The sequence below is a fragment of the Tachysurus fulvidraco genome, chromosome 12 (assembly GCF_022655615.1).
Source record: "Tachysurus fulvidraco isolate hzauxx_2018 chromosome 12, HZAU_PFXX_2.0, whole genome shotgun sequence".
NCBI classification, from domain to species: Eukaryota; Metazoa; Chordata; class Actinopteri; order Siluriformes; family Bagridae; genus Tachysurus; species Tachysurus fulvidraco.
In genome coordinates this window covers 20,260,821-20,282,703 of record NC_062529.1, presented here as the reverse complement: position 1 = coordinate 20,282,703, position 21,883 = coordinate 20,260,821, and the positions used below count along the sequence as shown (strand labels likewise).

The 21,883-nt window shown below is 39.8% G+C and overlaps 2 protein-coding genes across 3 annotated transcripts in view; one reads left to right on the top strand and one right to left on the bottom strand.

Moving 5' to 3' along the window:
- cldn23l (claudin 23-like) overlaps window positions 1-3,786 on the top strand; it is a 3,989-nt gene extending 203 nt beyond the window's left edge. Inside the window, exons 1-2 of the mRNA XM_027142996.2 lie at window positions 1-88; window positions 234-3,786. The exon at window positions 1-88 is cut by the window's left edge and continues 203 nt beyond it. Coding sequence (XP_026998797.1) covers window positions 313-1,002 — 690 coding nt within the window. The 5' untranslated portion in view covers window positions 1-88; window positions 234-312 and the 3' untranslated portion in view covers window positions 1,003-3,786. The remainder of the gene's footprint in view (window positions 89-233) is intronic.
- A 654-nt stretch (window positions 3,787-4,440) lies between these two features.
- The window catches only part of cnksr1 (connector enhancer of kinase suppressor of Ras 1), a 39,714-nt gene continuing 22,271 nt past the window's right edge, over window positions 4,441-21,883 (bottom strand). For both annotated transcript variants that reach the window (XM_027143019.2, XM_027143020.2), the window contains 17 exons: window positions 18,739-18,780; window positions 18,245-18,364; window positions 17,082-17,141; window positions 16,805-16,873; window positions 16,296-16,418; window positions 14,450-14,538; window positions 12,524-12,636; window positions 11,204-11,292; window positions 11,028-11,061; window positions 10,344-10,519; window positions 9,567-9,640; window positions 8,926-8,997; window positions 7,485-7,558; window positions 7,238-7,311; window positions 6,593-6,710; window positions 5,990-6,168; window positions 4,441-5,762 (listed from right to left, as the gene is read on the bottom strand). In XM_027143019.2, the coding sequence (XP_026998820.2) occupies window positions 5,412-5,762; window positions 5,990-6,168; window positions 6,593-6,710; window positions 7,238-7,311; window positions 7,485-7,558; window positions 8,926-8,997; window positions 9,567-9,640; window positions 10,344-10,519; window positions 11,028-11,061; window positions 11,204-11,292; window positions 12,524-12,636; window positions 14,450-14,538; window positions 16,296-16,418; window positions 16,805-16,873; window positions 17,082-17,141; window positions 18,245-18,364; window positions 18,739-18,780 (1,857 nt within the window). In that variant the 3' untranslated portion in view covers window positions 4,441-5,411. The remainder of the gene's footprint in view (window positions 5,763-5,989; window positions 6,169-6,592; window positions 6,711-7,237; window positions 7,312-7,484; window positions 7,559-8,925; window positions 8,998-9,566; window positions 9,641-10,343; window positions 10,520-11,027; window positions 11,062-11,203; window positions 11,293-12,523; window positions 12,637-14,449; window positions 14,539-16,295; window positions 16,419-16,804; window positions 16,874-17,081; window positions 17,142-18,244; window positions 18,365-18,738; window positions 18,781-21,883) is intronic.

The following is a 21,883-nucleotide window of genomic DNA, read 5'->3' as shown; positions in this document are numbered from 1 at the left end:
CCGATGGAGTCTTACACACAATGACTGGATTTGCTCTCATCAAACACACGATTCTTGCACGTCTGGATCACGGAAACTCTTCCTTTGTGTGAGTGTTCGTCTCATTTACGATATCTCAAATCCATTACATATAATTTCATTTATTTGTGTTAGATTTTTCTATATAGCTAAGAACGATGGAGAAGAAGCGATTCTGATTCTGATCTTTATTCGATATTCCTTTTCTTTCTCAGTCTTGTACAATCATTCACTGAAAACTGAAAACCTCCAAAAAGCTCAACTGTTTTCTCTGTTGCTGTGGCATTACCCACAATGCACACACCAGCTTCTATAGTGACTGGCATTGTCTTCGCTCCCCTGGGACTGGTGCTGGTGTTCACGGCAGCCATCACGCCTCAATGGCGGGAAGGCCAGGCTCGTCTTGGGAGGGTCGGTACTGGTGTAGGTGAAGCCAGAGGCATCGAGCTCCTGCTGCTCCGCTCTGATGGACTTTGGGAGAGCTGTCTGCAGGTGGTGCACTCCGAATTGAGGGAATGCTGGCCTGTATCTGGAGCATACCAACATGATTCACATGTCCGTGCCACCCGGGGACTTGTACTCACGTCTCTGTTCCTGTGTGGCTCTGGGATTGTGCTTGCCTGCATAGGTGCCCGCTGTTGGACGGACACGCCACTCAGAAATGTAGCAGGAGCTGGAGGATTGATGGTGGCCCTGGCGGGTGTGCTCAGCCTCGCAGCATTGAGCATCTACACTCATCACTTGCCCAATCTGGCACTGGAGCTTGTATCAAACATGTCTGACTTCCAAGGGCTTGACTTGCACAAGCTGCCCAGTCTGACTTTGCGCCCCGCAGGTTCCCTGTATTTCGGATGGGTTGGCGCATGGGTGCAGGTGCTTGGAGGACTGGCACTGCTGTTTGGGGTTGGACGACCACAATGCCCGGTTCGCACCAGAAAGGTACAGAGGGAGTTTGTGATGAAGGCTTACGAAGTCACCTGCTAGAAAGAAAATTCTTCAGGTAAAGAGGACAATCAGAACTCATTGACACTGCTGTAACTGCTTGGATATTCGTGTAGATGGATAACGCCAACCGCTTTAATTGACTTACTCTGTTATGGCTCCACTACGTGGGCTGCTGCAGTCTGAAAGCGTAAGGGTCAGTGTTTAAAGCTGAGATCAGGTTACTGTCTTTGTAGAGTTCTGCATATTCCTCTGAGGTCATGTGGATTTCCTCCCGATTCTCTGTTTTCTACCCACATCCTAATATCATGTACGTATGGGGATCATTTGTGCTAAACTGTCCTTGGTGCCAATGAGAGTGTGAATATGTATACGATGGACCAGCCTCCCGTTCAGGGTGAATTCTCTCGTGTTCACACCAAACCCTGACCAGGATGACACACTTACTAATGACCACAAAACAACCAAATGAGGTACAACAAAGTGAGTCAGGATCCCATGTTAGGCTACATGTCTTACTCCATGTAAGTACACAGAGCTTGCTAAGTTCAAAGTGCTGGGTGTGTAAGCACAGGATTAAGACAACCCTTTTAAAAGGTCGGTTTTCCGGCTTTAATCCCATTCACCTGATAAAAACACAGAAGATAACTTTTAAAAAGTGGGTCAGAGTTGGTATGTACAGTATAAAGCTCTGATTTGTGTGAAAATAAAACTCACACGAATCAGGAACTACTCATATACATAGTCATATAAACAAGAGCTACGGATTCAAAAATATGGCAATTTTAAAAGTACTCTCAACTCACAGACTAGATCTGGTGACCGATGCCAAGCTTATTAAAAGGATCCCATTTGTCAGGGTGTCCTATCGATCACAGATTTAATTAGATATATAATATTAGCGGCAACACAACAAGATAATGCAATAACAACTGAATTGAAGGTCGTCGTGACTTCCTGACGAGACAGGAAACAAAGATACAGTATAGAGATTCAAAATAAATCGATTTGCATCTGCATTTACGGATACGCAAATCAAACAACATACAGTAACACACATCAAGACGCTGTCGTTATTTTCTTTTACACATTTAACAGCCAATCAATCAGTTATCTTCTTCTGCAAAAAAAAATCTATGTTCAAGACTCATTTATTACAGAGTGGATAAACGTGTACTGAAAAAAAAAGAAGAAGAAAAAAGAAGAAAAAACCCGATGTTGATTCTTGTACTGGAAAACTTTCCATTACACACTGAACTGCTTGACAGAATTATAATTATTTATGTTTTCACTTTTCACTGTCTGGTATCACCAACTCATCCATATGGTTCTTTGTATCATCTCAGAGCTTTATTTCTTGCCACCATTGAATCTGGTTTGCTCATTGTGACAATGTCCATTTATGAAAGCACTTTATAAATCAAATCTAGCTTTAAGTTGAATTGAGTCTTTAACTTTGACTTCATTAAATATGGACAGTACTACATGTTATCGAAGTTGACTTGCACAAGCTGCCCAGTCTGACTTTGTGCCCCGCAGGTTCCCTGTATTTCGGATAAAGTGAGTAAGGCATGAAGATCCGAGATCTACTGTCACGGTGGATCTTAGATCTTCATGCCTTACTCACTTTATGTTAATTTCTCCAGTATATCTAGCTAGTTTTACCCCACCATTTTTGATCATTTGCTAATTCTCACCTTCAGCCTGCTCTCCTTTATTGTCAGAGAGATAGCAACTGTGAAGAGTGAATATTAACACTTTTTTAAAACTTGTGTATCATGGAGCACTGTAACAGAACATGTGATCTACCCTCTTCTGCATACATGAGCTCACAGACATCTATAAATGGCCAGTAATTGAGAGCTTATATCTTATATATTATAGAATATTATATATATATTATATATTAAGAGAAATGTGAGTGTCCTATCACAGGTGGATTAAGAGTCAGAGAGGTCTAAAGGCACGGCCAGGAAATGTGGAACAATTATTGTAAATTATTGTATATTGTAAATGTGGAAATTATTGTATATCAAAATGAGTGAGATGGTGGCATCTAAGTTAGATATTTGTGTCCACATACAAATTGTTCCACAATCTGTGGTTGTGCCTTTAGACGTTGTAGCTACTACATAATAACTCGTGACAATGCCGTATTAAAAATAACCAATCTGCCATACAGTCCGTCTAGCATTTCTAAAGCTTTATACACCAGCCCTGGTCTGGAATCAGCTCTGGCCATGCGATTGTATAGGACTAATGATAGATGTGAGAAGGGTAAAGGATGCAGAGAAACAATGCAGAGCTACCTGGGTGTCTGTTCATGTGTTAATGAAATGGTTTGTTTTTGTGTGAATGACGCTCGCTGCTCCTCTGCTCAGGCCAACAGAAACAAAAACAGCTAAAGAACTGTAAATGATTTGTGCTGCTTGGTGGTGTAATTATAGTCAGTATTTATTTCTTATTTCACTTAGAGTTGTTAGAATTCACTTTTTCTTCTTCTTCTATAATTAATGTATTTTTATTCAATGAAACGGTTTGCATTAATGTTGCATCTTTATACATGTACTGTAACAGCTACAAGATTTTATTATGAGTAAAAACCATCACACGCATTGACAGAAAGCATTTAGATGTTATTCACATGAAGCCAAGTAATATTTTGCCTTAAGCCAGCACATGAGTGTAGGACTTTAACGCATAGCTACGTGACGTCTCGTCAGTCCTGTGTATATTTCTCTACTGTTAAAAAGCGACGTTTTATTGAATTGTACCTAATTGTGTTGAAATATATTTTGTAATGTTGCTAAATAAACAGGTTTGTGGTTTATTCTTGCATTCTGTAAATACTTCATTCACAAGATTTCAGTAATCGATTTTAGAAATTTTTGCATTTCACTTTTTGAAATTGTCCACTGGAAAAATTTATTCAAGTGCTGCTGGGGTTTGGATGAAAACAAAATGAAGACAATTTAAAAACCCATGTGAGGACCGAGTATGGAAAAAGTTGTAATAAATAAATAGAAATGTTGCCTTTGATTAAAAAATCATTTTATGGAAGAAAGCAAAAAATATTTACAGTATGTACATTTGCAGGAACATCTGGAGTTGGTATGAACTAAGCTTCCAATTTTATTGGAAATTCAACACTGCTCATCGTCCTGGCACAACCATGTGACCTGTGAAGCATGGTGCTGGTTGTATCGTGTTGTGCAGATGCTTTTCCTCACCTCAGCTGAAGATCTGGTTTGACAACGATGTGTAGATCAAGACTAGCAGTGATCAAGCCGAGAACTGAGCAGAACTTTTGAAACTGTGGCTTGTTTTGTCTTGTGATATTGTTCTGTTCAGCTTATCTGGGCACAGCAAGCCAATTATAAGACAATTGGCTTGCTGTGCCCATATAAGCCGATATTTTTATCCACATTCATTCCATCCCTTTAATCTCCAAGTACAATTAGACAAAAGCAGATTTTTAGCTGTTGTAAACTGTAGACATTTTATTTACAATAAAACGGACAACGCCTTAAAGTCTTTCACATATATATAACAGGGTTCACAATATTACTCAATACGTGAAGACTCCTTATTTTGTTCTGTATAATGATTAGCAGATTATTTACATTTATTCTCGTCCATTTCTCCCCGTCATTGCACGAATGAACAACATGCAGAACAAACATGAAACGTAAAAGCGGGTATTAGATTAAAACTTTAAAAGAGACCTGTAAAAATAAAAGGCCTCGTCAATGTCTTTTATGTGCACAGGCCACTTTGTTCTATTTTTATATAACGTAGAATTTGTCACAGATTATTACAAAGTAAAATAACTTCCTGTTTCACATAAGAGCTCTGATCATGTTTGACAGATTTGTCCACTTCACAACAGATGTCAAGGATTTTGATCATCTCCGTCTGCTTCCAGGTTCAGTGTTTTATTGTTTTTTATCCTTTTTGGGCTGAAGCTGTATATCCAGTGTTTCACTCTGAGTCTTTAGTGCATTAACACCAACGCGTTCGTTCCGATCAGCAGTTTGAGATGTGAACTGTACTAAAAGCAAATTAATACTGATCATTCTGGACTTGGGCTGCTGATGTGAAGACTTGGATATTCATATTGAGATGATGATTAACCTTAAGCAGTTATAACTTATAAACTATGTTATAAACTACACTGTACAACTGTAACACTACTGAAAAGTAGCAAAGGAAACATGAGGGTTAAGCAATTAATAGTTATTTGATTTACTTACGAATCTTTGGAGCTAGCTAAAAAGTTAGCTTAAGAAACATCAAGGTTGCTTAGCAACACTGACATCGATCATTTCTTGTGAGGAACAAATTTGGAAAACGGAAATGTTCTCCAGACCGGCTCAAGTCCCGCCCCGTTCCTAAAAAGAGGCTCTGACTAGTCAGAATTCTAAAGTGGGCGGGCTCAGGTACTTATCAGCTCAGATGTAGAAGTAATTTTCAGAGGAGCTGCTGTCTGCTCTTTCACATTGTGGCTCGGTACACTCTGCTAAGGGTTCCTGATCAGATTCATTGGTGGAGAATTTATTGCTAGGCAACTCAGCGTCCACTAGCTGCTCTCCGTCACTCAGGCTGAGTCGACGTGCTCCGTCGTCATCGGCGGTGTCAGTTTTTGCTTGTGGTGTTGTACTGGCTTGTTTTTTCTCTTTGGCGATTTTTGCGATTTCTTGGAACAGATCCTCATTGTGCTGCTTCCACTGGCGGTATTTTGGCGGCGTCAGACTGGAATCTTCCAGAAGCTTATCTATGAGCTGTAACTCCGCCTCCTTTGCCTGGAGGACAGAAACACATTTATAGTGTTACACACATATAACAGCTTTGCTGAATTCTTTAAATCTGATTGGTCAATATACTATAAAGAGGGTCTAGTAGTGACAATAGTTCTGGCTGTGTCCCAAATTTTGTGTGTCCCTAAAATATGAAATATTAGTATCAGTAAAGTAAGTGTGTGTGTGTGTGTGTGTGTGTGTGTGTGTGTGTGTGTGTGTGTGTGTGTCACCTTGAGCGTGCTCTGAAGAGCACGGAGTGTGTGGACCTTATCGTTGATGACGGGATTCTTGTTTCGGCGGATGAAGGACCTGCGGAGTTGGTCGTGAGTGACGGGCTGTTTCTGGCCAATCAGAGACACTCCTCCCTCCTTCAGCTTGTTAAACAGCTCCCCCATCTCATCTACCGCTCCTGAGTGTGACAGAGACAACAGGAACATGGGCCGTGAGAAAAACTAAACAATGACACAAAGTCTATCATTCTATTAATATGACATTTCTACTATATTTTGCCTCCAAACCATCAATAATATGTTTAATTTGTGATGATCTGCATTGTGTAACAGAGTTTTATACGAGATTAATTTATTTGTTGTTTTGTCTTTTTTCCCCCCGAGCTTCATATTAACCACCACTGTGGAGTGAGACGTGCCAAAAGCGTTCAGTGCCGAACATGGACACGACAAAACAAGAGCAAATTCTATTTTTTTGGTAAAAAGAGATTTACTCGATTCTGATGAATAAATAAATAAAAGTGATTTCAGGAACAGTGCAGCACACATAGAGCAGAGAGCATACACTGTGTACACGTGTCTGTTTCAAGCGTTTCAGCTCACCGTGTGGTTGTGTAGCTGCAGCTTTACTGCCCCCTACTGGTGAAGTGGTGCCTGCATTTCTTCCCAGTTGTTTGTTTTTCTTGCCCAGAGACCGAGGGAGTGTGTTAGACTGGAGCTTCTATCAGCACAGACAGGAAACTATGTAACACTGCATGTGTTTCATATGTCACACAGGAGTCGTACATAAACATGAAAAAAATGTGTCGCTCTGCTTTCTTTCTTTTCTTTTTTGTTTTCTTCCAGCTTTCCCTTTTATAAATGTTTTTCTTTCTCCTTTCTTTTATTTCCTCCTTTCTGACTTTTTTTCCTCCTCCTTTCTTACTTTTTTTCCTCCTCCTTTCTGACTTTCTTTCCTCCTCCTTTCTGACTCTCTTCCTCCTCCTTTCTGACTTTCTTTCCTCCTCCTTTCTGACTTTCTTTCCTCCTCCTTTCTGACTCTCTTCCTCCTTTCTGACTTTCTTTCCTCCTCCTTTCTGACTTTCTTTCCTCCTCCTTTCTGACTTTCTTCCCTCCTTTTTGACTTTCTTTCCTCCTATCTTTTATTCTTTCCTTTCTGACTTTCTTTCCTCCTTTTTGACTTCCATTAATTCTTTCCTTCCTTCTTTCTTTCTTTCATTCACATCTGTGCCATGTGTCTCTCCTCACCGTGGTGGTTTTTTTCTTTAGAAGATTAGGTGAGTGGGAGCCGTCCTCCTCCGACTCGGTCTCGCTGTAGCACTCTGTCAACACACACACGGAAACACACACACACACACACACAGTTTAATAAATCCAGCAGCAAGCATCATCATCTTATTAAAGACCATCATCATATCTACACAAACACAACTGCTGATGATGTTTCTTCTATTAAATCTATTTCTAGTAAAAAAAAAAATCTGATTCAACAAACCGGGCTCAGTGTCTGTCGGATTCTCTTGGTACTTCTTATATTTCTGGATGGCGGTGATCAGACAGTTGATCCATCTGTTTCACAAAATCAATTATTTATTTGTTTGTTTGTTTGTTTGTTTATTTATTTTGTTTGTTTATTTTTTTTTATTTAAAAATTAAACAATTTGCAAGATGCAGAAAGGAGAAGGTGGTCAAAGTTATGTGATGATAAAGTCATATATTGTTTGATTGTCTAGAAAACTCATCGAATGTTGTTGGGAATAAAATGAGCTTTTCTGCTTAGAACATTCTTAGAAAAAATAAAATAAAAAAATACAACTAATTAATTATTTAACTAACTAAATAACTTCATGAATTAATTCATTAAATAAATAAATAAATAAATAAATAAAAATATATAAATACATTAAATATTTGTTATTTTTATTTACTTATAAATATTTATCATTTATTTGTTTTTCTTTATTTTGTAAACAAAATTAAATAAAACAAACAAATAAATAAGTACTATAAATACTAAAACTAGAGAAAAATGTTAAACGTTTAAATACTATAACTATAACCCGAAATCCATTTCAGTTCATGGTTTGCGTAAATATCATCCACTTATCACTGTCCACTTTGTTAGGTACACCGTTCAGTCTAAACTCTAGAGACTGTGTAAAAATCCCCGATTGTTACGATTGTGTTTACAGTGAATAAAGATCAAAGTCTTCCACAAAGCTGCTCAACAGTTACATTTTATTTAGGATATAATCTGTGTTTATTTGCTGCGGTAGAATCTTCAAGCGGATGTAATACGATTCGGCTGAAGAGTATGAGAGGATCAGGGATGGATTAAAGCGTCTGTCTGCGAGCTGTTCTGATTCCTTCATGTTTACTTTAATAAACCGCTGCATTCACACACAAGCAGCGCAAACAGCTCTGTGAAGCACTAAAAGATTTAACGCAGTGTGTCTGGGTCTGATGTTCTGTTTGGGACACAAACTGTAATCCTCACTACGGATCTCAGTCTAATCAGCCTCATAGTAACAGAAAATAAATCAACACTTTCTGACCAATGAGAATGGAGCATTCGACAGCGCTGTGGTGTAATTAGTTCAGGTTGAAGAAGAATCGGAGAATAAAGAAACACATCTGTCGAACGTCTCATGGATGACTCTAATCTTTACATTACATAACATTTACAGCATCTGGCAGACGCTCCTATCCATAGTGACTTCCATTTTTCTCTCATTTTATACAACTGAGCAGTTAAGGGCCTTGCTCAGGGGCCCAGCAGGAGCAGCTTGGTGAACCTGGGATTTGATCTCACAACCTTCTGATAGGTGGTCCATCATCTTAACCACTAGGATACCACATCCCTAATCTCTCTCCACACAGATCCACATGCTGAGTGTGTTTTTGTGTTAGTCTTTGTTCATGTGCATCACACTCACTTGCTCATGTCGCTAACGTTGTCAGCGGCAAAGAAGAAATTCTGGAAGCGTGGGTGACTCATTTTAAACACGCTGGAGAGACACACAAGAGACAGAGATAATTCACATGCCTTGAAATTTAAAAACAGAAGCATGTGTGTATGTATATACGTGTGTGTGTTGTATCTGTACCTGTATGTGTGTATGTATGTGTGTATGTATGTGTGTGCGTGTCCTTTTTTATTAAATTCATCGATCAGTAGAACATTTGGACCCCTGTGTATACGAAGCAAACAGAAGCAACACAAAGTACACAAGAGAACTCAGACATACAAAAAAAAAACTCTCGCTATGTGCAGTGAAAATCTAAAAAAGTTATTTGAAAATCTAAATAAATATAAAATCAGTGTAGAGCAGGCCAAATAAACAAACAAACAAACAAACAAACAAATAAATAAATAAGACTTTTATAGTTAATTTATATATGTAATATGATGAGAAGCAAGTATTTTATCTTTTGTAGCTACATGTTAGTTGCCATGGTTCCTCTATTAGGGCCTAGTTATTACAGTGTGTGTGTGTGTGTGTGTGTGTGTGTGTGTGTGTGTGTGTGTGTGTGTGTGTGTGTGTGTGTGTGTGTGTGTGAAGTGAGAAGGACTTACTACTTCCTCTTGTGTTCTCCGGCGCTCTCGATGCTGTAGCTGCCGATCTTCACCAACCCCACTGCCTTTTCCTCCTGTAAAGATTTGTCAGATTTGTAAGTACTGGGAGTGGTTGTGTGTGTACAGCCCCTATAGTACATTTACAGTATTACACACATGCCCTGATCCAGAGCGACTTACATTTTATCTCAGTTTATACAACTGAGCAAAGTAAGTGTTAAGAGCTCAGGGGCCCAGCAGTGGCAGCTTGGTGGAGCTGGGATTCAAGCTCACAGCCTTCTGGTCAATAATCCTACACCTTAACCACTGAGCTCTCACATCCCCACATATCACATGTACTATGTAGTATACTATAGATTATAGTATGCAATATACTCTATATAATGTGTGTTTGTGTGAGGTTTGTATGTACATGTGTGTGAGAGTGTGTGCTGTATCTGTACGTGTATGTATGTGTGTGTGTGTTTGTATCTGTACATGTATATTGTTTGTACACGTGTGTGAGAGTGTGTGTTGTATCTGTACATGTATGTTTGTATGTATGTGTGTGTGTGTGTGTGTAAGTGTGTGTATGTATGTGTGTGTGTGTGTTTGTATCTGTACATGTATATTGTTTGTACACGTGTGTGAGAGTTTGTGTGTGTTGTATCTGTACATGTATGTTTGTATGTATGTGTGTGTGTGTGTGTGTGTGTGTGTGTGTGTGTGTGTGTGTGTGTGTGTGTGTGTGTGTGTGTGTGTGTGTGTGTGTGTGTGTGTGTGTGTGTGTGTGTTTACCTGCTGGCTGGTATACCAGTAGATTGTAACTCCTTTAAGGACAAACCAGAAGCGCTGCCATTTCTGTGCCATGAACACACTCATCTCTTTCCTCTTCTTCCACAGCCACCCGTCACAGTCCGGCAGGCCCAGCTCACGACACGACACCCTCCTGCGACTCATCGCCGTCTGTGTGCCTGCAGGGGGTCAAAGGTCACATTCAGGCTACGTCACATAACTAACTAATCACTTTAAACGAATCCTTTTATACTTACTGCCCATACAGTTAAAAAGTGGTGTGTGTTAAACAAACACAATCTCATATCTGATTGGTCAGAAGGTGTTTACATGCAATTTAACAAAGAAAAATGTCTAAACGATCGGTAAGTTAGTGAAGATGGTGAAGTTTTCTGTGAGAAAAGGTTTAATTAATATTTTTGGAAGAAGTCCAAAATTTTTAAACAGAATATAAAACAGAAAGAAGATTGTTCCACAACATTATATAAATATGTAAACTATACAATATATTATATACTTTAATAAATAAAGATACAAATAAAACATTTCTTGATTTGCTGTAAGGGGAAAATCATCAGGTTGTTAACAGTAACACCACAGTACACCTGTAACACCTGTAACAGTTCACCACCAGGGGGTGATGTATCACTACCACCATGTGAAGTGTGGCAGCTTTATGTGTCATACCTTTGAAGGAGCTCTTCTTGGTCTCCTTTTCCTCCTGCAGAGGGCGACAGAGAGAGAACAGTGAGAGCAGAATGAGTGTGGAAATGTGAATGTGCAGCAAGAGAGACAGAGAGAGAGAGACAGAGAGAGAGAGAGACAGAGAGAGAGAGAGACAGAGAGAGAGAGAGAGAACTCACCACACTGGCCCCCATCTCAGGCCAGGATCCGACTCTTGTCCTTGAGTCCAGACTGAGGAGAGACGTACACCTGCGCTCTAATCCAGATCCTAATGGCAAGAGCGGAGTGATTATGCACTGCACACCTCACACACACGTGTCACACACGCACACGCACACACACCTCGCACACACACACACACACACGCCTCACACCTCACACACAAGCCTCACACACACATGCACCACACATAAGCACACACGCACCTCACACGCACACACCACACACATCTCACACACACCTCACGCGCACACACACACACACACTTCACACGCACACACACACCCCCACACCTCACACGCACCTCACACGCACACACACACCTCACACGCACACACACCTCACACGCACACACACCTCACACGCACACACACCTCACACGCACACACACCTCGCCTCACACGCACCTCACGCGCACGCACACACACACCTTACGCACGCACACACACACACAAGCACACACCTTACACGCACACACACCTCACACGCACACACAGACACACCTTACACGCACGTACACACACACCTCACACGCACACACACACACCTCACACGCACACACACACCTTACAGGCAGCAATACACACAAACACCTCACTTCACTCGAACACACACGCACCTCACACGCACACTCACACACACACACACACACACACACACACACACACACACACACACACACATGTATTTATAAAACAAAAGATTTCTTTGTGGTTACTGAGATTAATGTTAGAGCAGCAGGAGGGAGCCAAACTTCACTGCATTAATCATGCTTTCAATGAAAGTCTCTGTACAGTGATAGTGTAACAGTGTGTAAAGTTTCAACTGAATGACTATTAAAACACTAAACAAATGACCTAGTAGGTTGTGTAGGTTTACACGTGTAATGAGAGACACACTGAACAAATGGCTCTCCCACGTTTCCTGACTGGAGCTCGCTGCTGAAACTCATGAGGAAGCGTGTAGTCTGTAGTCTGCTGTTACTAGGCGAGCGCTACAACAAAACAAAGTGCAGATGCTGCTGGTGCACAACAAAGAAACAGCCTTAAGTTAAGGAGCAGGAGAAAAAAAGACTTTAATGTGGAAAAAACATGCGAAAATAAACAAATCTGTTTCACTGCCTCCAGTTTTACTCTGAACCGCAAACTCAAAGCAAAAAGACATGAAGTAAAGAAAATACATGAATACATGTGATAGATAAAATACGCTGTTTACCGTGTGTGTGTGTGTGTGTGTGTGTGTGTGTGTGTGTGTGTGTGTGTGTGTGTGTTGTGTCTTACCTGCACCCAGGTGGTGTGTGAGTGCACTGAAGCTCTGTTTCCCATCAAGGCCGTGTTCATTAAACACCGACTTCTCCTGTCCTGTCTGCTGCTCTTCAGGATACACAGCAGCCCTGACCACACACACACACACACACACACACACACACACATACACACACAGGCTTTAGAAATAAAACGTTCATTTCACATCACTAACAAATAAACATTTACAGCATTTGGCAGACACTCTTACATTCTCTCTCATTTTATATAACTGAGCAATCAAGGTTAAGGGCCTTGCTCAGGGGCCCAGCACTGGCAGCTTGGTGGATTCGAACTCACATCCTTCTGATTGGCAGTAAAACACCTTAACCACTAAAATACCATGTCCCACAGCTCTGATCATACTAAACCCTAATTAATCTCATTAATTAAAAAGATATGTCTAAATGTTTTAAATTATAAATTAGATAGACTGACAGATATACAGACAGACTGACAGACATACAGACAGACAGACATAGAGAGATAGAGAGAGAGAGAGAGAGAGAGAGAGAGAGAGAGAGAGAGAGAGAGAGAGAGAGAGAGAGAGAGAGCTTGAGATGAATGTGTTCAATTTTGGAATTTAAAATCCATGCCTGCTCATAAACTCTAAATATTTTTCGTATTTGACAATCACACATCCCGCTGTCATTGTAAACCCATCACCTGCTCTTCTCTTACTGGTTTATAAACATAATTAGATTCAAATAAAAGGAAAAATTGATGAACGTGGAGCTGAGGAATTAGTGAGGAATTATCCAATCACTGAGCAGTACAGAAACAGATGGGGGGGGGGGGCACGGTGGCTTAGTGGTTAGCACGTTCGCCTCAAACCTCCAATGTTGGGGGTTCGATTCCTGCCTCCGCCTTGTGTGTGCGGAGTTTGCATGTTCTCCCCGTGCCTCGTGAGTGTATGAGAGTGTGTGTGTGTGTGCCCTGCGATGGGTTGGCACTCCGTCCAGGGTGTATCCTGCCTTGATGCCCAATGACACCTGAGATAGGCACAGGCTCCCCGTGACCCGAGACGTTCGGATAAGCGGTAGAAAATGAGTGAGTGAGAGAGTGAGTGTATTGATTTACTGTTACACAATTCCCTTTTTAATGCTGTCCTTGCTAAAGTGCATTTTAAATGATCCACAAAGGAAACGCAATCTTTCTTGTAGTACTGTACTTCTCACTCAGATCCTGGCTCAGTGATCCACAGCTCATTATGTAATCCACAGCTCATTATGCGACCCATTGTCTACAAAGCTGTCAGTCACGGCATGTTGACGCCTTTTCGCATATGGCCTTTCAAAGTAGAAAGTGTCTTTTAAATTTTAAATCAATGTATTGTTTAACGTGAATGAGCAGGCAGGATGATTTTCACATGATTACAAAAAAAAAAAAAAAAAAAAGATACTTTAGAAGATCTGTTCTCAGAAAGTCTCGCGAAAACATGTTTACTATAGGTCTATAGGTTTTGTGGCTTTATTTCAGTGAGTTTTTTTTTTTTTTTTGCTTTTTCAAAAACCACGCATAAACCTAATTTTGTCAAAAATACAAACACACATAAGTTTACATATTATGGTAGCCCAGTTTGTGCTGAATACAGTGTAATAAGTAATAAGTCTTTTGTCAATAATATATTTGAAAGCAACTAAAAAGAACCAAATGTAAGAGCATGTCAAAATCTCTCAAGGGGCCCAAAAACACCGTTCGTTTTCTTTCACCGATCGTTTTCTTTCCACTTAACAATCGGATCCTTTTAAATCAACAGTAAACGGCCCACACTTTAAGCAGGCGGCAGGTTTTATGGGTAAATCTGTACGAGTCTGAAGTATATCCAATCTGATAATAAGTAAATACTGTAAGTGTTAAAGTTCCGACATGTTGGCTGTGAAGAGCTGGAGGTAAACTCACCTGAACGAGTACGAGCGCACAGACGCCGGCGCTCGCTCCAACACTGACTGTCTGTTTCTCTCTTCCTCTTCCTCGTCTTCTTCTTCCTTCTGCAGACGGGAGAAACGGGAAGAGCTTCACATTAACTCATCCTGATAGAGCAGGAGACACGGGATCGAGTATGCGTGCGTTATTGCATTAGCGCTTGTTCCATTAATGTGTGTGTGTGAGTGTGTGTGTGTGTGTGTGTGTTTGTGCGCGCGCGTGGGAACAGTCAGAGAGAGCGTGTGTGTCTGTGGAAGTCATGCGGTAGTGCTGTGATCCCTTAAGGCTCTCCAAACAACAAGATATCCCCTCGCCACCAACCTGGTTACATCATCCAACACGACACAATCTGGAATGATATTAAACCGCAATCACAAGATTCGACTCATCATCATCTGAACCGTGTGTGACTCTCACTTGCTGTGAGTTTGTGAGTGTGTGTCTGAGATATTTAGTGTGTGTGAGAGAGAGAACGAGAGAGAGAGAGAGAGAGCATCAAAGAAAAACAGGAAGTGAGTGTCATCAAACCAACCTCTTTCTGTGGGACCTAAACACTACAGGTAAAGCTTGTGTGTGTGTGTGTGGGTGTGTGTGTGTGTGTGTGTGTGTATGTATTTGTGTGCGCGTGTGTGTGTGTTTAATGTAAGCATAATCATGCAAAAAGCAGCATAAAGTAAGCATAAAAAAGACAAGCAATTTATCAGACTAAGGCAGCGTCAGGGAGTCGGTATCAGTGTGTAACTCGTACATTCCTGTTCATTCAGAAATAACTGTGTGATGTCATCATGAGCCTCCTGAGAACCCAGGAGTCTGTTTATAGAAATATTTATGCACACATTATCTTATGAATAATTGCACTAAACTGTGCAAAGCAAAAAAAATAAAAATACTGCATTACACTCATGTCATGTGTCATCTTTTTTTTTCTTTTTTTTTCTCGTTGTCTGTATTATTAAATATTCGTGTTGTCTTTCATATTGTGGATATTTTTAAGTTCTGAAAATTCCAAGGTAAATATATAAGGTAATAATAAATTATCCCAAGTCGTTGTTCCATGCACAACCTGGTGGACATCGCGTGAAAACGTATTTAAATTCGAGGTTTCTGTTCAACCATCTCGAAAGGATCCGACCACATTTAAACTTAGAAGGTTTTCATTCACACATAACTCATGGGCTGACACACACTCCCGGCTACACGCATTCATTCGACTTTTCACGTCACTTCTCATATTGGGTGTCGGTTTCAATTCATCTCTTTAAAGTTGCTCTCAGGCAAAAACCTCATTTTAATTATTTTTATTTTTATTGCGTTTTGCAAGTCATTTATGGAAATCGCGTTCAGTGAGCAGACCTGAATTTTTATCTTATCACATTACACACACATTGGGATTTGTTATTTGGGATTTTCAGCCAACCAATAATAAGTTCTACAAAATAGGTCACACTTTACATTCTGCAATCATTAGTTCATTTGCATACTGATCTGTTTTTGTAGAAACGTCGACTATGGAGCCCTTAAACGTGACTCTGAACAAAAGTAAACGTGATTGGTTGCTTTACATGTCAGTCAGACAGCCTCTTGGGTGGTCCTATGCCAATAAAAGCTGCTATGGAGTCTAGACCTTGCTATGGAGTCTAGACCTTGCTATGGAGTCTAGACCCTGCTATTGGAGTCTAGACCCTGCTATTGGAGTCTAGACCTTGATATGAACTCTAGACCTTGTGTCGTCAGTCTGAAGCTCTGGCTAGCAACATGTTAGCATTGGTAATCCTTGTTAGCATGATCATACTGACTTTAAAGATGTCAGCCATTGACTCACCTGTGTTGGCTTGACTTTGTGTGTTTCAGAGACAGACGAGGCAGGAAGGCGTCTCAGCACCAGCGTCACACCGTTCGGGTTCTCCCGAAGCTTCGCCACCAGGTTCTTCCTGCTCCAGCCCACCTGATACACAACGGCACAAAAGGAATCACGTGTCTCCAAAAAATGAGTAAAGAGGTTAAAAGATAATTAGATAAAGAAGATAAAAGATAACTAAAAACTCAGTTTTAGAGTTTGTCATATATAAAGAAATTCTAACATGTCTAACTTCTTCAGCAAACCTCTATCATTATTTAAACAAGACATCAATTACAATCTGATGTCCACAGTAGTCATGTCAGAGTGAGTCATTCTGTCTTAATGCTCTGTGTGCTGAAGTGTGCTGTTAAATTCCCAGACCTCTGATTACTGCCCTGCTCCTGTAACACTGATTATGTTCAAGTGGTCTTTCATTAAGGAATCAGGTTAAAGACAGATATCCAATGTAACAGAGTTCAGAGTGTACTTACCACAATCTGATCATTCACCTTAATGACCTCGTCACCTGCCAGGATCTTCTCAGTGGAATCTGCTGGGATCTGTGACAAGAAGAAAAAAGAAAAAGTGCAATGAAGGATTTTGTATAAGGGTCAAGGTTATTACAGGTCATCATCATCATCATTAGTATTAATATTAACAATATATAATCATAATAATGATAACAACAACAACAACAACAACAACAACAATAATAATAATAATAATAATAATAATAACAATCACACATCAGAAGAAATGATGCTTTACCTCAGCAAATGTTCCAGAGACGTAGTGTTGGCTAGAGGGTGTGGAGGTGATCTCAATCCCCTACAAAATAAACAAACACTGTATGGTAAAACAGCATATGTGTTATATATATATATTACACACATTTTTATATCATCCTGTGCTATTTTATTTTCATATCACTGTATTTTGTGTGTGTATATATATTTATAATCTATATATATATATATATATATATATATATATATATATATATATATATATATATATATATATATATATATATATATATACACACACACACACACACTGTGTGTGTGTGTGTGTGTGTATATATATATATATTGTGTATGTATATATATTATACACATACCCACACACTTTTATATTATCCTGTTTATATTATCATAGTTTATTCTTATTTATTTAGACCTTATCTCCTTACACCCCAGTAAATATAAGAAGGTAAGGTCTAAATAAATAAGAATAAAATAAATAATAAAATAATCAGTAATATACAAACAAAAACAATAACAACATTCACTTAAATGGCAGATTAAAAAGATATGAATAGGTCACAAGGATTGAAGCCTTTCATCTTTAAAAGTTTGTAGATTAAGGTTTTACTGATGTCAGATTAACAGTTTAAGGACATGGGAGTGGCAGGTTTTCTGTTCTGTTAAAAAGCGCAGAAACAGAACTGGTGTAGGAGTTCCTGATTGAGGTTCTCAGTTGGTACTTTCAGTACCGTACACATGAAATGAGCAATCCTGACTGATATACCAGCAGCTCGCTCACTGGGAGCAGTAAGAAGTGACGAGCAGAGGATTCTAGCCAATTAGAAAGCGTAATAACGAAAAGGAGGAAATTACCGGAGTATGTCATGTCTGTTTCAGACTTTCCAGTGACTTCATCAGTGATCTCAGGATGTAGTTTAACCTTGTACAGAGCTAGAGATCTGAAAACTAGCGTATAATATTCGGTATAATGATTAGAGGATCGTCTCAGCTGAGAAAATCTATTGAGCGTCAGAACTAAAATGATGTGGGTCTGAAAGGTGTATTTTACTTTTGCACTATTTAGTTGGGAAAATAGAAAAGGAATGTGAGACACAAGTGAATAACAAAAGGTAAAGAAACTAAAAACAAGGAAATGTGGGGGGAGAGACAGAAAAAGAGAGGTACCAGTTGTTCTCCAGGTAAGACCGGCACCAACTCAACACTCTGCAGCTGGGAAGTGTGGGTCAGTACAGCCTCAGGAGCATCACTCAGAACATCATCACATATCGCCACCAACTGACGACTCTGACACAGAGAGAGAGAGAGAACAACAGAAAATCAAATACAGACAGTGAGGGAGGGAGAGAGGAAAGAAAGAAAGAAAGAAAGAAAGAAAGAAAGAAAGAAAGAAAGAAAGAAAGAAAGAAAGAAAGAAAGAAAGGTAGAAAGAAAGAAAGAAAGAAAGGTAGAAAGAAAGAAAGAAAGACAGACAAAAAGAAAGAAATACACAGACCGAGTATAGAGACAACAAGAAAACAACAGAGAGAGGCAGAAGGATTGACCGAGGTTGAGAAAGCTGATTCATCTTCATTTGATTCACTTCACCGAATCAAACAGGTGAATCAATTGGTAAAATAATTCAGCACAGGACAGGAGACAGAAAAGAAGCAGAGACTCACAACTGAGATGATGTCCTTCTCTTTATCCAGCAACGTGTTATCCTGGGAACAGTGGACAGAGAAGCAAGTGTGAATAGATACCCAACATGGATACACACGTACACACACACACACTTCCTAGTGACTGAGACAGGTTCCAGGAAGCTGTAGCTGCTCGGTTCACCTCAGAGAATTCAAAGAAGACAAGCAACACCTCCGTAATCCTTAACTTACTTAGCTAAATCTGTCTACACATTAATGCCCCCCCACACACACACACACTCAGTGCACACAAACTCCCTGCACATAAACAAACTCCCTGCTGCTGACTAGCTCATTCCTGTCTCTCCTTCCCTCCTCACAGTCTTAGCTGCTATAGTGACTGTTACACAATGTTATTATGGAAAGCTCACACACACGCATATATATACACACACATACACACACACATACACAAACATACACACACAATAAATCTCAGTAAACCTCTACAGTGTATGTATGGTTGTTCAACACACTACTCAGATTCTCAGCATGTTCAGCTCCTAATAGATGTTTATTTGAAGCCTTAATCCTTTAAACACTCGTATCTTTAGTACAACAGCTACTCTCTTGTAGTGCTTAGTCTCCGTGACCCACTTTACACACAGACAATGATGACCAAATGATGAATAGATGGATACAGATTAATAATCATGTCCATGTTTCAGACTACTGACTCACTGGGATGGTCATGGCCTAGCAGAGCTGAGGAAAGTTGCGGATTATTTATAACCTTGAGTCTGGCTCTTAACTCTTACTTGTTCTTGACATGAAATCACTCCATGTCTTATACCCCTAAAGACTGTTGTGTGTGAAACTTCCAGAAGATCAACAGTTTCTGAAATACTCAAATCTGACTGGCACCATAAACTATGTCAGAGTTAAAGAAGTCACACAGATCCCAAAACAAGCATAAAATATAGCTGCAAGCAGCGATGGCGGGCCCTCGCACGTTTTTTATCGCTTTACGGTGCCTCCCAGAACACAATGCACGGTGGGCAAGTGCATGAAGTGGGTAAATATCAGTGGACTATTTTATGTTGTTACTGACCCATTTGGGGACTGTAGGTAAATAAAACCCCACAAACGGGGGCGCTAGTGAGCCACTTAAGAGACACACCTTTGTCTGACCTTTTTGTCCACACTTAACAGCCGACAAATGTGATGTATGTGTCAAATTTCAAGTTAATCTAAGCATGCCAAAAGCCTTAAATATGCCTGAAATAAAAGTAAATTTTGACACGATGCCATGGCAACAGTGTTTGAGATATTAAAAATCTGTTTGCAATTTCGCATCTCTAATATCTCTGCGTCATGGTGGCCAAGTCTGGTCTCAATTGCATGAACCCTCTAAGAGGAGCATTTAAAAGTTCATTGCATGCAACTGTCAAAAATCCACCTTTGTGACTGACACACTTCCTGGGGCCTGTTGGCCAATGTGTGCAACAAACAAACAAACAAACAAACAAACAAACAATTAAAAAAAAATAATAAACCCAAGCAAAAACAATAGGGCTTCGCACCATCGGTGCTCGGGCCCTAACAAGCCTACAGGTGTTCCTAATAAAGTGGAAGGCGAGAGCAGACAGTTTCTTTGTTATTTTAGACACGTCTTAGCTGACCGTCTACATTTATGTATAAGAAATCCGTGTGTGTGTGTGTGTGTGTGTGTGTGTGTGAGATATGACAAACACTTCTTGATAAATCAGCTCGTCATTTCCTCTGTGGCTACAGTCGCTTCCATACCCCAAACTTGCACAAACACACATGCACACACACATGCACAAACACGCACACACACACACACACACACACACACAGAAATGCACACAAACATGCACACAGACACAAATACATACAAACAAATGTGCACAAACACGCACAAAATACACACACATGCACACAAACTCACACACATACAGAAATGCACACATACACAAATACAGGCACGCACACATGCACAAACACACACATACAAATACACACTTGCACACAAATACATACAGAAATACACACACACAGCAAAACACGCACACAAACTCGCACACAAACACACAAATACGCAACACTTTGAGGTTAATTTGAATGTCTAGAGCCACTCAATTCTATAAAGCAGTGTGTATGTGTGTGTGTGTGTGTGTGTGTGTATGAACAGAAGATAACTGTCTCTCTCTCGCTCCAGATTTATTCAGAAGCTTTCGTTAATGTCTGACAATTTCCTTAATTTTATCAATTAGTGTTCTCAATGAAAATGTTTTAAATTATTTCTACTTTTTAAACTGTGGTGTCTTTCCCGTGTGAATCAATTATTTATTAATAAATAGTGAAGTAAATAATACATTTAACACAAATCTATTCAAAGGAAATCTTACCTTCGGACGAAATCAGATTTAATGATTTCTGGTATAAATACACAGTAATACAGCTCACAGTGTGTATTTCTCTTGTGTTAAATTACACGGCTATGTTCAGGTCAGTAACAGCGTCAGCAGCGAAGCCCGAAACGCTATAAAAAGCACAGCGAGAGATTTCTCTGTGGATCTGTTTACACCAGCACATAAACATCAGCAGGTGCAGCTTGAAATTTCTTTTTTTTTTTTAATGTCCACTGTTGTAGACTTGATGTTGGAAGGGTTACTAATGCAGCGCTAGTGCAATATAACATAGTAACTACCGTATTTTCCTAACTATAACTATAACTTTTTTCCCACGCTTTGAACCTTGCGGCTTAAACAATGACGTGGCTAATATATGGATTTTTCAATTTTTTTTTTCTTCAAAAAACACATTCTGTGACATGCTGTTTTTGGCGGCATGAAGCTTTCATTAGACCAATAAAATTGGCGAACGGGTTAAAGGTAGGGTCTCCGATGTTTGAGAAATGCTTCAAACGTGTAGTCAATGAGCAGAAAGGGGGGGGTCTTGTCAATATGCGGCGGAGAGAGTGTTCAGTGTGCATGACATTAGCAGGAAGCGGTTTTAACATTGACATGGAGGATAAAAACAAAGAAAGAAGGTGAAGAAAGGCTTACGATAAGGCAAGAAGTAGAACACGGTTGTAGCTGCCTCTCTACATTACTACGATAGAAAAGAGGTGTTATTTGTGTAGTAACAGCGTTTAGTT